Source organism: Capricornis sumatraensis, chromosome 8 (genome assembly GCF_032405125.1).
Source record: "Capricornis sumatraensis isolate serow.1 chromosome 8, serow.2, whole genome shotgun sequence".
NCBI classification, from domain to species: Eukaryota; Metazoa; Chordata; class Mammalia; order Artiodactyla; family Bovidae; genus Capricornis; species Capricornis sumatraensis.
Window position 1 is genome coordinate 65,034,693 of NC_091076.1, and position 16,989 is coordinate 65,051,681.

Genomic DNA, 16,989 nt, shown 5'->3' on the forward strand with positions numbered 1-16,989 from the left:
CACACGAAGCATTCCAGGAGCTCCCACTGGCCGGCAAAGAATAGCTGGGATTCCTGGAGAAGGACCCGGCTCCCCAGCCTCCCTGTCTTCAGTCTCAGCAGGCTTCTGGGCTAACTCTGTAGTCCAGCGCACTCCACACCTGCCAGGGGCTTGTCGGCACACACACTGACCGCGGTCAGAGCGGCCTTCCCGTTGGAGGGGAGGAAGGTCCGACCAGCTTCAGCCCTCAGCTCCCAGTGGGCATTCCTGGCGCGGAGCCTGCCTTTTTTCTTCTCGGCGCGCGCTGGGGAGAATGGCCTTTAACTGCCCTTGGCTGCAACGGCTTGGTTCAGCCCGGAGCTGCTGGGAGGAGGCTCTCCGCCTGCCCTTTTCCCTCCGGCTTGAACCCGGGGAAAGGGCAAGGGGGGTTGATCTCGATCACGCTCACCGGGGTGCTCGCCCCTCCTTTAGGCACTGACACTTGGAACCGAGGCTTTATTGGAGGATTTGAGGGGAGGGGCAAGTTTCCCAGAGGGGTTATTTATTTTAGGCGATGCCTCTGCCCACCGGGCCAGAAGGAACCTGAAATACCCAAGAGACAAGTGATAGGGTTGTGGGCAGGGGACGGGAGTCAGGTAGGCGATGGGCACCGCGTGCTGACCGGCGAGGCGCTGTTGCAGGAACAGACCTCCAGGTGATGATGTTGGGCTCCGCAGATAACAGGTGGGGCCGCCCCATCGGGGATGCGCCTGCTGGTCTGCTCCGAGAGGGGGGCGCCCCGGAAGGGCGGCTCTGCGGCACGTGATCGAAGTCGGGGAAGAGAGAGGAGGGTTGCGGGCAGTTGGGGTGGAGGCGAGGATGAAGGGCTACAGAGGCAGGGAGTGGTGGTGGGGGTGGTGGCGCTCAGGGGCCGTCGTGGGCAGGCCGCGCCTTCCCGAGATCCGGGTGCTCCAGAACGCAATGCGCCACGTAGCTCTGCGAGCTGTGCAAGTTCCCGCACTTCTTGCAGAAAAGGATCTCGCAGCGCGCGCGGCCGCCGCCGCCGCGTCTCCAGCACGCACGGCTCCTCGGGAGGGCTCCGCTTCCTGCGGACGAGGACCGGGGCGCTCAGGGCACCGCGCCGCTCGCTCGCACCGGGCGCCCCAGGCATCCCGCCCCGGCCGCGGGGCGCGCCCTCACCTGTCGGCCGGCGCGGCTAGGCCTCCTAGCAGCGCCAATGGGCTGAACCAACCCCAGAAGCCGCTGTCCGCGCGCCGCAGCAGCGCCACCTGCTGGGTGCTGGACTCCTGGCGCAGCGGGTAGTAAGACACCGAGCCCCGCTCACGGCCCTCGCCGCCCTCCGCCTCCCCGCCGGCCTTGGCCTCGCCCTCGGCCGCGCTCTCCTCTGGCGGCCTCTCCTCGTCCTCCTCCGACTCCGACTCCGACTCCGACTCCTCCTCCGCGGCTTCGGCCTCCGCCTCTGCCTCCCTGGCCCGGGGCTCCTCCAGCTCCTTCTTCCACAAGGGGGCCTTCACGCCTGCACGAGTGTTGGGGGGTGGCGGGAAATCAGTGAAGGGCCCTCCCTGGTACCCTGACTGTGGCGCCTAACCCGATCCCCACCAAAAAGGCAGGCGCCCGAAGGACGTGCATGAGATGCGCGGGGCCAGCAAAATTTCAAGAGAGGGTTTCCAGAGTGTGCAGGATTTACTGGGCAAAGAGGGGCCTGATTTCCTAGGTCCCTGAACTTCCCAGCTGAAGAAGGTTCAGGACAAGTCTGGTCGCTTCTGTCAAGCTCCGTTTCCCCATCTGTAAAATGGAGAGGAAACTGCCCATCTCAAGGGCTACTGAAAAGCAGGTATCAGATGGAGTCTGTGTGAAGCGCCTGGCCCAGGGCTGGGACCCGGCGGGGAAGCCAGCAACAAGCAGGTGCAGTGAGGCTTGAGCCCGGGAATAGTGGCTCATCATCCGCTTCCTTCTAATTGGCCCCGAGGTGGGGACCGATGTCTGTGCAGCTGTCAATAATCAGGAAGTGCCCCGATTGGAATTTTAATAGGTGGTTGTCTATATTTTGTTTTCTGCACGAAACGGGATTTCCTTCTTCAAAATGGGCCCTGCCTTAAGAAAGCCCAGCGTCACTTGCGACGGGGTAGGCAGGCAGGAGAGCACACAGCACCTCTGCACGATTAGGAAAGGGCGCCTCCGATGCGCAGAACAATCCAGAAAAGTGCCCGTTATGGGCGGACTAAGAGCAAATCCACCCTTACCCCCCCACACACATGCCGGGAAGGCCGATTAGGAAAAGGCCTCTATTTGTCCTTCCAGGCTTGACCTCAACCTTACCAGTTGGATTTCAGCCACCCATGATCCCCCCTTGCTGATGTTCAGGGCACAAATTCCACAATCCCAAGCAGCAGTCCTGGCCGGCGGGAAGTTCCTGGGCTGACCTGGAAGTAACCTACCAGGAGGTGTCCACCACTCATTCAGCAGACACAGGCCCAGCCCCACCGTGTGCCCTTGGTCTTCTGGATCTGGGGAGCTAGACTTGCAAGGAAAAAAAGGAGGAGGGCAGGGAAGACTCAGCTCCTGGCGTTTTCCCTAGAAAGGTCTAGAAAATTTTCCATTGATCCCTACCCATCTTGTTTAAAGAGGTTGGAAGCAAAGGGGAATGATAATAAAGTTAATGTTCCAGCCCACATGGACTGAATACCAACTGCACGACCTGGCTAACTATATCATATGTCCTGCTGCTTCCCGACACTGTCTGGTAGGTGGCTTTGAATTTCAACCAAGATTTTTGAAAGCTTTCCAAAAAGAAAGTTTTTTCAGAGATTCTATCAGTTCTTGGTATTGCTATAGGTGGAGAAACAAGATCCACTGTATTTTGTGTTTTTTTTTTTCCGTCCAAGCCACATGGCTTGTGGGATCTTAGTTCCCAGATCAGGGATCAAACCTGTGCCCCCTGCAGTGGAAATACAGAGTCCTAACCACTGGCCTGCCAGGCAGTCCCCAAGTTCCGCGGTACCTTTATTTAGGAAAACACATTTAGACTTCTGGCTGTGAAAGGCCAGACCTAGGGCACAGCCAGGAAGGGGTGCTGGGGACATGTGGGAAGGATGAGGAATTGGATAGGGAGTTTGGGGCTTTGGGGGCCAGGCTGTGGGGTTTGAACTCTGTCCTTCAGCAGTTGGGACGCCTCTGACATTTTGACACAGGGAAGTGCTCAGAACATCCTTCAGGATGTTTCCTCTGACAGAAGGAAGCAGAGACCTACGTGGGAGTCATTACAGTGGTCCAGGCCAGAGAAGACAAAGATCCGAACAGCAGCAGCTGAAGATGAGAGAGCAGATGTCAGGAATATTCAGAAGAGAGAGAGGCAAGGCCTTCTATATGGATGGGTAACTGAGAAAAGGCTGGACTTCTATTCTGGGGTTGCCATGGTGATGAGCTTGTTGGTCCACCCTGGGGTCGAGAGACCCGTCCTCCAGCCCCACTCACCGTGTTTATCCATTCTCCCCAAAGTCGTGCTGCCCTCTTCCCCTGATCAGGCAGAGGGATGGGGCAGAGTTTCCGCAGAGCTTGTCTGGTCTCCAGGGCCTCTGCTGGATTACAAGGGGGCGGGGCTAGAATCTCACCTGTCCATAGGATTCCACCCGAAGAATAACTGCCTTCTCTAGAACTTCCATCCCAAACCCTGCCTTCTCTCTTGGGGAGGTATTAAAGGGGACAGAGAGTAACCTTGGGGCTTCCCAAGTGCCACTAGTGGTAGAGGACCCACCTGCCAACGCAGGAGACATAATGGGTTCGATCCCTGGGTCGGGAAGATCCCCTGAAGGAGGGCACGGCAACCCACTCCAGTATTCTTGCCTGGAGAATCCCATGGACAGGGGAGCCTGGTGGGCTACATACAGTCCATAGGGTCGCAAAGAGTCGGGCACAACTGAAGTGACTTAGCACACACAGGCACAGAGTGACTTTGGCCCCCCCATAGACTGGGGTCAATTCCCAACTCTACCACATAAATGAAACTCTATCTGAGTGTTAGTAAGTTATCTTTCTGACCCTCTGTCTCTCTTTCTGTGTGTCAGGGCCGTGCAGTACCAAACTTTACCTGGCCCACTGAAGACACGCACAGCATTATGTCTGTTGGCATCACTATTTTCTCCCCTTCCCTTTCAGTTCAGTCCCCATCCTTCCTCATCCCTGCTTCCCACCCCATCCACCTCCAGCTCACTGCCTTAGCTCCAAGGAGAAGAGGACATGGTGTCAAGTTATAGGAAGCAGGGCTCAGGTAAAAGCCAGGGGTAGCTTCTGGATATTCAGTATATGTGTGACAGCTGGGGCTCAGGAAAGGAATAAAATCATAGAAACTTGGGGAAACTCCTTCATTGCTTGGCCTGACAGTGGGGTGTTTGGGCAGAGTCAGTGGTATTCAGAGGGACAGAGGATGCAAACCCAGGTCTGGAGAGCCTCCATCTGATGTGATACAGTTGCTGGAGTCAAGGAGATCCAGTCTGTTAGGGGAACATGACATGGTGCTCCATCCAGGTCGGAAGTGGGGGCATGGGTCTCTTCCTTCAGGCATCTCCCAGTTTGGTGAGATGTAGAACAAAGAGGGCAGACCAGCCTCCAAGAATCTCGTGGGGGTAACACTGTGAAGAACTGTAAAGAATCTAAAATTTTACCCTATGTGCAAGCTAGCAAGTTAGCCCACTGTATTTTCCTGCTGCTGCTGCTCCTGCTAAGTCGCTTCAGTCGTGTCCAACTCTGTGCGACCCCATAGGTGGCAGCCCACCAGGCTCCCCCGTCCCTGGGATTCTCAAGGCAAGAATACTGGAGTGGGTGCCATTTCCTTCTCCAATGCATGAAAGTGAAAAGTGAAAGTGAAGTCACTCAGTCGTGTCCGACTCTTAGCAACCCCATGGACTGCAGCCTACCAGGCTCCTCCATCCATGGGATTTTCTAGGCAAGAGTATACTGGAGTGGGTTGCCATTGCCTTCTCCGACTGTATTTTCCTAGGTGCTGCCAAAACACATGAGACTCTTGGGTTAGAGAGAAAAGGCCTCATTACTGATGACACAGCAGCATCGGGGGTATACGGTGTCATCTTCTCTTGGCCCACTGTCCCATGGGTGCTAGGTAGGACCTGCATATGCAGTGGTTTGCATTGTAAGAGGAACCCTGAGCTTAGGGAACCCTCATTTTTTTATACTGGGTAGTAACCAAACCTGTTTTTTGCTCCAGAAAAAGATACTGTATCTTCCAAGGTTTTCCACTATATAAACACCTTTGAAACACCTCTGCTTGTAAGACATGCAAAAAATAGGGAAGACCCATGGAGAACAGTCTCCTCCCCAAACCTGAATATCCTTACATTTACTAAAGGAGCTTCTAGCCACCTTGGTTCTCTTTTTAAAATTTATTATTTATGGCTGCGCTGGGTCTTCGTTGCTACACCCAGGCTTTCTTTAGTTGCAGCAAATGGGGGGCTACTCTTCCTTGCAGAGCAGGAGCTTCTCATTGCAGTGACTTCTCTCGTTGCAGAGCACAGACTCAAGGAAGCACGGGCTTTGGTAGTTTGGCATGCTGGCTTAGTTGCCCCACAGCATGGAGGATCTTAGTTCACAGACCAGGGATTGAACTTATGTCCCCTGCATTGGCATTGGCAGAAAGATTCCTAACCACTGGACCTCCAGGGAAGCCCCTAGCCACTTTGGATCTTGATTGGAAATTTCAAAAGCTTACTCTGTCTAATTTAAAGAGCAGTGAGAGCTCACAGAATGACTGGAAGACGACAGTTTCTCTCTTTGGGGCTGGGCCCATCTTCCCTTCACGAAAACTCTATCCATGAATAATACCTAAACAAGATAGGATCCTATTAACAAGAAAGGAAAAGAAACAGCTCCTCTGTCTTGGGGGTAATCAGCCTCTAGGATGGCTCCCAATGACCCTTATTGCCTGGTATTCACTCTGATGTAGCCCCTTCCTATATGAAATAAGGCTGACCTCGGTCATTGATAGGATGTTGTGGGAATTGACAGAGTGTGACTTTCAAGGCTATGTAATAAAACACCCTGTGGCTCCTGTCTTGCTCTGTCTCTCTGGAGAAAGCCCACTGCCATGTCATGAGGACACTCAGTCAACCCCACGGAAAGGTCTATCCTCCTGCCAGCTTCAGTTTTCTTGTTTCCTCATCCGTAAAATGGGTACAACAATCATTATCTTGATGCCTTTAGAAAGTAACTGAAAGAAAATTACTTTCCAAAAGGTAAAGCAAAGCCCTACATAGAGACCCTATTTCCCCTCTTTCTCATATTCTACCTGTCATTGCTATTCCTGGGATATACCAAATATCCACCTGCCTGGAGTTTTTTGGGGTTGTTTGTCACAGCACAAGGCTTCAGGATCTTAGTTCCCCAAGCAGGGCTTGAACCCTGGGCCCCCGCAGAGAAAGTGCTGATTTCTAACCACTGCACCACCAGGGAATTCCCCCGCCTGGAGCCTTTGCCCTGGCTGTTCCTTCTGCCAGAGTACCCTTCCAGCAGACATCTGCAGGGCTTGCTTCCTCACTTCTCTCAGGTCCCTGCTCAAATATCACCATATCAGTGAAGTCTATCTTAGCCACCTTATAGAAAATCCCCCAGCCTCAACCCATCTCCTGTAGTCCTTCAGTTTTCTCCCTGGTATTTATCACCATCTGACTCACTACCGATTCATATGTTTACCTATCATCCATCACCCACCATCATGTAAGCAGCCTCCGTGAGGACAGGGGCTTCATTTACAGCTACATGAAAAGTGAAATTGTGAGTGGCTCAGTCTGACTCTTTGAGACCCCATGAACTATAGCCCGCCAGGCTCCTCAGTCTCCAGACAGGAATACTGGAATGGGTAGCCGTTCCCTTCTCTAGGGGATCTTCCTGACCCAGGGACCGAACCCGGGTATCCCGCATTGCAGGCAGATTCTTTACTGTTTGAGCCACAAGGGAAGCCCCTACAGCTACATCCTCACGCACTCTAATAGCGCATGGCACACAGTAGGTCTGCAGGAAGTATTTGTTGAATGCATGCATCCCTGTGGCCAGGGAGGAGGAACTATGATTGACAGCTCGCTCTGGAGGAATCGTGTGGGTAGAGTGGGGGGATGGAGCTGGTTTTCCAGAGAAGGCGGGGATCATGGCACACAGCCAGAGCTGCTGGGAGAATCGATGAAGCTGGGACCCCTCAGTCCTGACAGTCGGAGACTTCTCACATCCACTAATCCTCTCTTCCTCACAATGCCCCAGAGAGGGAGATATTGTTATTCCCATTTTACAGTTGAGGCAAACAAAGGCACAGAGAAGACAGTATGTGAAGGTCACAGGGGGATTCAGGAAAGAGTCCAAGCCCAGACTCGTGGCTCTGGACTCTGGCTGCGCCTATTTCACCCCTAATCGACAGTGCTCACTGAACTCCGAAGGGCACAGCACCCTCTGGCCCTGCTCCCCTCCTCCCATTTCCCAAAAGCCTCTCCTGGGGTTGACCAAGTGAGTGATAAGCCAGCCCCAGCCTCTTCTTGGCTCCTTGGGCCCCAGGGCAGCCGATGCTGGGAAGGGTTAAAAAGGAGTGTTTGTAGCAGCCGCTGGTCTCCAAGGAGAGGAAAGCAAAGTGGAGAGGCCAGGCCGACAGACAGCCAGACTCCCGGCAGGCTGGTGGGGGGTGGGAGGCAGCTAGTGTGGCCTGTCTGGCCCTGTGGGGGAGAGAGGAGTGTCTTCCCCTCCATCTGTCCTGGGAACCCGCGACCTCTGAGCAGACTGGGCAGCTGGGGCGTGAGGCCTCTGCAGGGCTAGCAAGTAGGAAAGTTCTAGCAGGGACTGAAGAATGGGGGGGAGTGGGGGCCTGGCCTGGCCCAGCCCACTGACGATGGTGTCGGTGGCCAAAGGCAGAGGTGAGTAGCAGAGCCGTCCCAGACTCTCAGAGGGTGGAACGGGACCCCTGAGTCAGGGGGAACCTGCCAAGACCCCACAGGTGGCAGAAGTGAAGACGCAGCTGCGGCAGAGTGGAGGTGCCCGGCCCGGCCATGCCCCAGCCCTGGGCAGGCAGGAGGAGACCTGGGACCCTGGAGCCTCGGGTGTGCAGCATCCAGCCCTTTAAGTCCAGCGAGCAGTACCTAGAAGCCATGAAGGAGGACCTGGCCGAGTGGCTTCGGGATCTCTACGGACTGGACATCAGTGCAGCCAACTTCCTGCAGGTGCTGGAGACAGGCCTGGTGCTGTGCCAGCATGCCAACGCCATCACTAAGGCTGCCCTGGCCTTCCTGGCTGAGACACCTGCCCAAGCCCAGAGGCTTCCTCTGCCCCGGGCCGGGGTTTCCTGTAATGAGGCTGCCCGGCCTCGCACTTTCCAGGCCCGGGACAACATCTCCAACTTCATCCAGTGGTGTCGCAAGGAGATGGGCATCCAAGGTAATCCCCCTTGATTCCCCCACCCCTCTAAGACCCTTCTCCTGCCAGGCATCCATCTCCTCTCTGAGGCTCAAGCTGTCAGGGGTCAGGGGTCCTCCTTCCAGATTTGCCTTGGGCCAGCTCCTCATTCCTTTTCATGCTTCAGTTTCCCCCATCCCATAGTAAATCCCAAATAAATTAATGTGCTGAATGAATGATTCGAGCACCTGTCTCTTTGGGGTCACACACAGGGTTGGGCAGTGAGTGCTGAGAGGACTGAGAACCTATCAGAGCTAAAAGAAGTTATCGCCCGAGAGAGACAGCTGAGAAGATGCATAAATTACAGCCCAACTGATAGAAATTCAAGTAGAGCTTCTGTGCTGGGGAGATGGGAGGAAACAGCCACCCGATGAGGCCTAGAAAGACCCAGTTGAAGATGGAGATTTGAGCTCAGTCTTTGGGAATAAATAGAAGTTTGGGGGGCAGGGAGTTCTAGGCAGAGGGGGCATGGAGAAGGCGGGAGTTTGGGCTGTGGTGGAGTGGGGAGGAGGCAAGTGGACCCCAGCCAGTCTTGCTGGGGCTTGTGGGACTCAGGGAATGACATATCAGCCTTCCTCATTACCTTGGCCCTGAACCCAGTGGCAGGGATGAACCTGAATGCTCACCACCCTCCAGCCTTTGGTGGTAGGGATGGGGCAGAGGCAGGAGGGGCAGGGGGTGTCAGGCCCCGCCACCAGTTGCTGGCCGCAACAGTATGGAGCAGGCTTGCAGCCTTGATAAAGGCTAGTGTTTTATCGGGCACTTACCACATGCCAGACATTGCCTGCGGACATATAGCTATCCCCACCACAACCCCATGAAACAGCATTCCCATTTTACAGAAAAGGAGACTGAGGCTGGGACTAGCCCAAGGTTATACAGCCGGTGTGTGGGAGCCAGACTCCGGAGCCTGTACTCCACCCTGCCAGGTTATGCATGGGCTGGAGGTTGAGTCTGGGGTGCCTGGTGGTTACCGGAAGTGAGAGACCTGAGTGCTTCTTCCTGCTGAATCCATCCTGGCATACAGAGCAGAGAGAAGGGCAGGTGGAACTGGGTTCCTTGTCTTAGCTGCCTTCCCTCTTCCTGTCCCCACCTCTCCTATTAGGCGGCCACCTGCTGTGCACTCAGTACCTGAGCAATTCTGCCCCGACCCCTCCGAGGGGCTGGCCTGACGCCAAGATCCGGAGACGCTAACCCCCATCCCAAGCTTGCTTCCCCCTCCCCCGGGTCCAGGGTGGCCCCAGGGCTCTCCCACGCGCTGCGCTCTCTCCAGGGGCGCCAGCAGGGGGCTCAGGCTGCCTGCTCTCCTCTCGCCCCGGGCCAGAGGTGCTGATGTTCGAGACGGAGGATCTGGTGTTGCGCAAGAACGTGAAGAACGTGGTGCTGTGCCTGCTGGAGCTGGGCCGCCGGGCCTGGCGCTTCGGCGTCGCGGCGCCCACCCTGGTGCGGCTGGAGGAGGAGATCGAGGAGGAGCTGCGGCTGGAGCGGGCCCTGCCCCCGCCCGACCCCCCGCCGCCAGCGCCCCCTGCGCGCCGGCCCTGCCACTCCCGCGACCTGGACCAGCTGGTGAGGACTTGGGCACGCCCCAGGCCCCGCCCCCCGCGCCTCCCCCCCAAGCCAGCCAGCCAGCCGGCCAGCCACCCACTTCTCGAGCTCCAGGCCCCACCCCGACACTCCCCGATCCCGTGGTTTTTAGTTAGGTCGTGTCCACTCTGAGCCGCCACCCTCGTTTTCATTAGGAATCCAGCACCCTACACCTCTCTCATTTAAACCCCGTGGGCCGGTGGTCACAAAGGCAGACGCCAGCACCCTCTCTGACGGCTGGGTTCAAGTCTTAGTTCAATGCTTTGGGGCTCTGTGACTTTGGGGCAGACTATTTGCCCTCTCTGTGCCTCGGTTCCCTTTTCTGTACCGTGGGGATGTACCTGTCCCATGCCTACCTTCCATGACGCTGTGGGTCTTAGGTGAGCCAGCGCACGTGAAGCGCTCGGCCTGCGTCTCGCACAGTGGCTCCTGGGGTGGAAGTGACCTGGGAGCGACTACCCACTTCCACCACCAAGGAATCGAGCTCAGGGAGGTTTCTTCACCTGCCCAAGGTCTATAGTGTGGGGAAGGCATTCAGATCCCAACGTCCGCCTTAACCATCACACTCCTCGGCCCCTGTCGGCTGACCCAGGAGAGCGCTGAGCCCTAGGTCACCACTCAAGGTCTTGTTCTCCTTGAGTCATTAAGTGCCTTCTCTGCTTGCTTGTCAGCCCCCAGTCCTGGCTCTGCAGAAGCCTTGGGGCTGGGGTCAGGGGGTAGGCAGGCGGCCCATTGAGCTTGACCTGGAGTGCAAGGGGCGCTTGGGTCCCTGGGCAGAGGGGAGGGCTGAACCCAGTGCCCGCCGCCCGCAGGTTCAGAGCCTGGTGAGCCACTGCACCTGCCCGGTTCAATTTTCCATGATCAAGGTGTCGGAGGGGAAGTACCGCGTGGGAGAGTCCAACACCCTTATCTTCATCCGGGTAAATTTTGGGAGACGGGGGTGGAGGGAGCCCGGGGGGTCAGCAGGGTCCGGCATCCTGTTGCGGGACTTCACCTAGGCCTGAAGGTGAGGAAAGGAGATCACCATCCACCTCTAGCTATCCATCAGAAGGCTTTCCCTCTCTCCCTCTGGGAATTCCAGAAGATTCCTGGCAAAGCTGGCAAGCATGTTGCCCGCTCCCATTAGGGCAGTTAGAAACAGCCCCCACCCCCATCTACCTCTGCCTCAGCCTAGTTCGGGGCGGGGGTCTTCAGGCAGAAGCGGGGGTGAAAGGTACGCCCACTTTTCCACCCACAGGCTTGGTCACCGCAAGGGGCCTGAGACTCGCCGCCCCCGCCCAAGTCTGTGTTCCCTGTATGGCTCAGCTGCGGGCCGCCGCTCACACGCAGCTTCTGAGCACGTGGTTCTGACGCTAGTACGGCTCTGACCTGTGCCCCCCGCGAGCCCCCCGCCCATACCTGGCCCCCTCACCAGTAAGAGCCTGTGCCCAGGGGCGCGGCTAAGTCCTCTCGCTGGGCCAGGCCGCCCCTGGGGGCAGAGCCAGCTCCCCGGCCCTTGCCCCGCAGCCTGAGCCGAGAGCCCTGTGAAGCAGGTGGGGAAGGAGTGTGGCGCCCTGTCTCCGCTGAGGAAGTGCAGGCTTGGACTCCCGCGAACTCTTTAAACACACACACCACAGAGCCAAGCCAGGGCCCTCTTCTGATACAAACGGGTGCAGGTCTGAACCCCTTCACCGTGAAGAGAGAGACGGGAGTCCGGGGCCAGACGACCCAATGCTCGTGAGGTCCTGTGTCTCTCTGTGGGGCAACCTGCCGTTCGTCAGCTTGGCCTCCACCCTTGACAACATGTATGATTTGATGCCAGTCACAGGAGGGTCTTGGGGTGCAACCACACACACATGTGTGTGTACACGGATGCGAGCTAGGGCTGAAGGCCCGCAGGCTGGTCCAGGGAGAGGGGACAAACTCACCCTGCCCTCCACCTCACCCTTGCCCCCTGCAGATCCTCCGGAACCACGTGATGGTGCGTGTGGGGGGCGGCTGGGACACACTCGGTCACTATCTGGACAAACATGACCCCTGCCGGTGCACGTCCCTCTGTGAGTCCCCGGGGAGCCCCTTCCCTATGACTCTGGGTTGGGAGGCCAGGAGCAGAGGCGGGAGGTAGGTCTGATCTCCAGGGGCAAGAGGTGTGCGAGGCAATGGAGAAAGACACCGTGGAAGGTACTGGTGTGGGCAGCCATAGTGTAGTACCAGTTTACACCACAAGATGACGCCAAAGCCAAACACTCAGAATCAGCATTTGTTTGCCTGGAGAATCCCAGGGACGGGGGACCCTGCCGTCTGTGGGGTCGCAGAGTCAGACACGACCGAAATGACTTAGCAGCAGCAGCAGCAGCATGTCAGCTGGGTTTAGGTTTGGCTCTGATGGAGGCACCAAGCATGACTTGGAAGGGTCTTTAGTCTTCCCTTAATCTCCATCAGCACCTCAAGACATCCCAAATAAGCATGCGATCTCAGTAAAGGATGTGAACTTGCAATACAAATGCAGCTTTAAGCAAGTCCCCCACCTGGGCCCTCCAACCAGATTTCATGCCCTAAACTCCTGTGAGGAAATTCTGATGTTATCACTGTCCCAGTGGGTCCCAGTGTCTCTAATGTGGGATTCAGGGTGGGGAGCAGCTGGGGGAGGGAACTGTGGACCCCATCAGCAGGAGTTTAACCCTTTCCTCCTCTCCTCTCTCTGGGGGCTATGTTGGTAGCACACAAGACAGGCAGCTTCTTGCAGCCCCCTGCCCACCTTGTGCAGCATGAAGTGAGGGTGCAGGATGGGCCCTCGCAGCCCCAGCCTACGATGACCATCAGCCGCTCCCAGAGCCCACTGCCCCCCGTGGACTGGAAGACATATACTTCTTCAGGTCGAAAGCTGAGGCCCCCTGCCGTCTCCTCCCCCAGACCCCAGCGTGAACAGAGAGCTGGCCCAGGGGTCCACAGAGAGACAGCACCATTGCTGAGGTACTGGGGAGGGACAGGGCAGAGCCCTTTCCTGATTTGGAGTCAACATGCCCAGAGGCCACCCCAACCCAAGAAAAGGGGAGCAGGACTCCCAGCAGTGTGCCATCCCAGCAGGAGCTCAGGTGTTCAGAACCAAAAAAGAAGCACCCAGGACCTTTAGGATCATCTAGTTACGTCATACGTCATCCCATTTCACAGATGAGGAGGCTGAGGGCCGTAAAGGGAAGAGACTTACCCAAGGCCTGTCTGTCCATTTCATGGTACAGCAAAAACGAAGACCCTCTCCACCCAAAACTGCTCACCTATACTCATGGGATCTTAAGCAACCTGGGGCCCAGACCAGGCTGCTTTCTACCTGTTCCTCAAGGAACGGGGTGGGGGGAACAGGCTTAAACAGTATCTGCTCTAAGGAAGCATCTCTGGCAGTCATGGGGGAGAGGGAGTGTCTACATTCAACATGAAGTCTGGCCCCCCGGGAGTTCTGGCTGGGAGAAGGCCATCCCTTCCCAGAGCCAGGGGACTGGATTACATGACCCTGCAGTTTATGATTCATTCTTTCAGGTGCCAGGAGAAGTCACTCGCCCCATCTCAGAGGCAGCTGCCAGCTGGGGACAACCTCCCCAGCCCCAAGTCCTCACCCACTCCCAGGGGCCTAGACCCACCGTGTACCTCCTCGGGGAAGAGGGAGGAGAGACACCCCCCTGAGCCCCCCCGGGGGAGGACTCCCACATCTTCGGTTCATGAGAGGACAGACAGCCGGGGAACTTATGCCAGGACCCCGACCACCCAGAGACTCCGAGCCCCCGAGGCCACCGCCAAAGGGACGCCAGCAAGAGGACTGTCCCCCTTGCCTCGTTCTCCCAGCCCAGCCATGTCCGTGGGCCCCAGGCGACCACCTTGGGGTGAGGTTGAGGGCACTTCCTCACAGCTCAAAGAGCCAGAGCCTGTCTGCTCTCCATCCCCTGTCAAAGGATCCACCAAGATCCCCATCCAGTTGCCCCCAGCACGCCCCCCCACTCCGGGAAGAGGCTTTGCAGGAACTGCAAGTGGAGGTCCCAGCAAAGAACTGGAGAGAGGCCCCCTTCCATTAAGGGCCATCACTGGAGACCTGTCTGGGTCCAGACATGAGCACTGTTCTGTGGAAGAGGGGCAGGAGGACCTGAAGCTGGATGTCCAGGTGACAGCGGAGGCTGGAGGGCCTTGGGGCCTGGGCCCACAGCACCGGGAGAGGAGGTGCACCCCCTTGCCATCGGGCAGAACCAAGGAACAAGGCATCCATCACAGCCTGGAGGAGGAGCTTTCAACCAACATGAACCTGTTAGGAATGGCAGGTGCCCACCCCCAGGGTGCTGGGTCTGTAGTCATTCCTCCCAGTGGTGTCTACGTGCCCAGTCTGGGTGGGTGGTGGCCTGATCCTGGGGGTCTTTATGACAAAGTCATCCAAGAGCTGATTCAGGGCCCCCCACCCCTCCTTAAAGTGGACCTGGGAGCCTGGAAGGCAGCTCCTCCAGGCTCCCCTGCGCCAGCTGTAACTGCAGGCCCAGGAAGCCTCAAAGGGAAACTGAGAGCCCGTGAGAGTGGGCTGACAATGGCAAACCCAAGTGCCAAAGGCATCAGGACGAAGGTCCAAGAGGGACAGGACTGCTCAGCCCCTACACTGTCTGCCAGCCCAGAGTCCCTCACACCTTCACCCTCTGACCCCAGTTCCGAGAGAGCCAAGGGATGTCCAAGCAAGGGCAAGAGAACACTCCGGAAGCCCCAGAGAATCCCATCCATCTACAAGCTGAAGCTGAGGCCCAGGATTCGGCCCCGGAGAGATCACAGGCCTGAGAAGCGGCCATCACGGATCCCCAAGCCGTTGACCTACCTGCGCCAGGGTCCAGTCAGGGCACCCCCCAAAGGCAGGCTGGTGAGGGCAGCACTGGGCAGTAAGGGAGGGGAGGCAACCCTGGTGGATGGAGCCTCGGCAGGGGAGGAGGAGGACAGAGAGGAGAGGAGAGAGCCAGCCACCCCACTGGAGAGCGGCTCCCCGCTTTTGGAGGGCCAGGGGCCCTGGCAGCTCGATCCAGTCCCCCTCTCACCTGAGGAGGAGTCCTGGGTCTGAGAAGATGCTTCTCCCTGACCCCGAGGAGGGAAGTGAAAAGATGCCCATGCACTCCCAACTGCAGGAACAAAAGGGAAGGTCCCTCCCCTCAATACAGGGCCTTGGCCAGGAGAGGTTAGAAAGCAAATAGAGACTTAATCTGCTCAGTTGAGCAGAAAGGCAATCCATGAGTCTCAGTCCAACTCCAGAATGGTGGGGCTACCCTCTCCCAAAACAGCTCCCCCAGTTCCTGCGCCCTCTTCTCTGGCCAGACTCACTTCCACAACTCTTATGTTATTAAACATGAGAGGGTCTGCCCCTGAACCCCCAGCTCTTGAGTCTACTCTATGACTGAGGTAATGCAGAAAGGTGTGGCATCATTTTTCCCACTGTGGGGGCGGGGGTGGGACGAGGAACAGGGAGCTAGAGGGTGAGAAATGCTTGGCCTTTGGAGGTTCAGCCAGCCTTGCCAGACAGCCCTTCTTCCCCAGAGCAGCTGTTGCATCAGCACCATGGACAGGGACAAGGTTGCCCCATACAGGCTCCTATGGGGCTTGGCACTAGTGGTAAAGAATCCACCTGACAACGCAGGAGACTAAGGGACATAGGTTCAACCCCTGGGTCTGGAAGATCCCTTGGAATAGGGAATGGCAACCCAGTCCAGTATCCTTGCCTGGAGAATCCTACGGACAGAAGAACCTGGCGGGCTACGGTCCATAGGGTCGCAGTCCGACATGACAGAAGCAACTTAGCACTTAGCATGTGTGACTTCAAAACTCTACCCTGGTGGTTGGGAGCTGAGATCACCGAGTCAAGAGGGATGGTTGAGAGCATTCTTTAACACAACTACACCCATGGAGTTAGCACCTCACCCCTGAGTGGGAGGAAGACACAAAACCAGAAGCTGGGCCTGAGTCCACTTACGAAAGTTTTCCCAAGAAGGTGGCAGAAAGAATGTTATCCTCTGAATGGTTTTGATCAGTTGGAGGGTTCCAAGGCGGGGTAGATGGAGAGAGATGCATCCCAACTCCCCCTTTCCCTTTGTTCTCCTGGTTGACCTGGGGTTTAGGACTGAGGCCACCTCATCACCTAGAGCTCAGAAGGCAGACCCCGTAGGGAGCCCCTTCGTCCCCACGGCAGGAACTGAGCCGACACTTTGGTACAGAAACGAGGGAAAACACTCCCTGATTTTTAATCTGACTTCCGATCACAGCGCAATGGGCGTCACACACACTTCCAGACCCTGTGGTGGGAAACCCTGGGGAGGGAGGGGGCAGGGAGGAGGACAGAGACTCAGCATGGGAGCAGAAGGAATCAAAATCAAAGATCTGCTGTATAGTGAGGGATGGGAGGGTGGGTAAGGGGGGGCCGGCCAGGCGATACATTCCAACTGCTCCAGTGGGGGCCAGCCAGAGGCCTGGGTCCCTCACCCTTACTTTAGGTGCCCCAGAGCTGGGGGTAATGGCAGCAGGGCAGGTGAGATGCTGCCCTCCCTCACCCATGCCCCTGGTGAGTCAGAGGGCAAGGATGTAGGGGGGAAAGGGGGCAGTCCCTCTTCTTTACCCTCCCGGCCACTCCAAGGTGTGGGGGAGGGGAGCCACCTCCTCTGCTTCAGAGGGAGGCTCAGAGAGGGAGAGTCACTTGCCCAAAGTCACACAGCACAGCAGGGACTGGAACCCTGATACTGGACCGCCCAAAGTCAGGGCAGTCACAGTGGAGCTGCGTTAGCCCCAGAGAGCGGAGGGCGCATCACCTGGGGAAGTGGAAGAAAGAATCAAAGCTTCCCTCTCACACTGGATCTGGATGGTAAGTTCGCCACCCATGACCCGGTCCCCAGACTCCTCTTCATCATCACCCTGGGCTGCCTGGTGTCCTGGCCTGTATGCCACAGCTCGGCTACCTCGGAGCTAGCTTGTTCTGTCTCTCTCCTAACAAGGGACCTTGCTATCTTC

At 57.2% G+C, this 16,989-nt stretch overlaps 1 protein-coding gene across 1 annotated transcript; it reads left to right on the forward strand.

Annotated features, from left to right (window-relative positions):
• Positions 1-8,015: 8,015 nt before the first annotated feature.
• Positions 8,016-15,058, forward strand: GAS2L2 (growth arrest specific 2 like 2). Its single transcript, XM_068979067.1, has 6 exons — positions 8,016-8,400; positions 9,743-9,984; positions 10,815-10,922; positions 11,942-12,038; positions 12,702-12,954; positions 13,516-15,058. Exons 1-6 carry the CDS (start codon positions 8,016-8,018, stop codon positions 15,056-15,058), a joined length of 2,628 nt encoding a protein of 875 aa, XP_068835168.1.
• Positions 15,059-16,989: the final 1,931 nt, after the last annotated feature.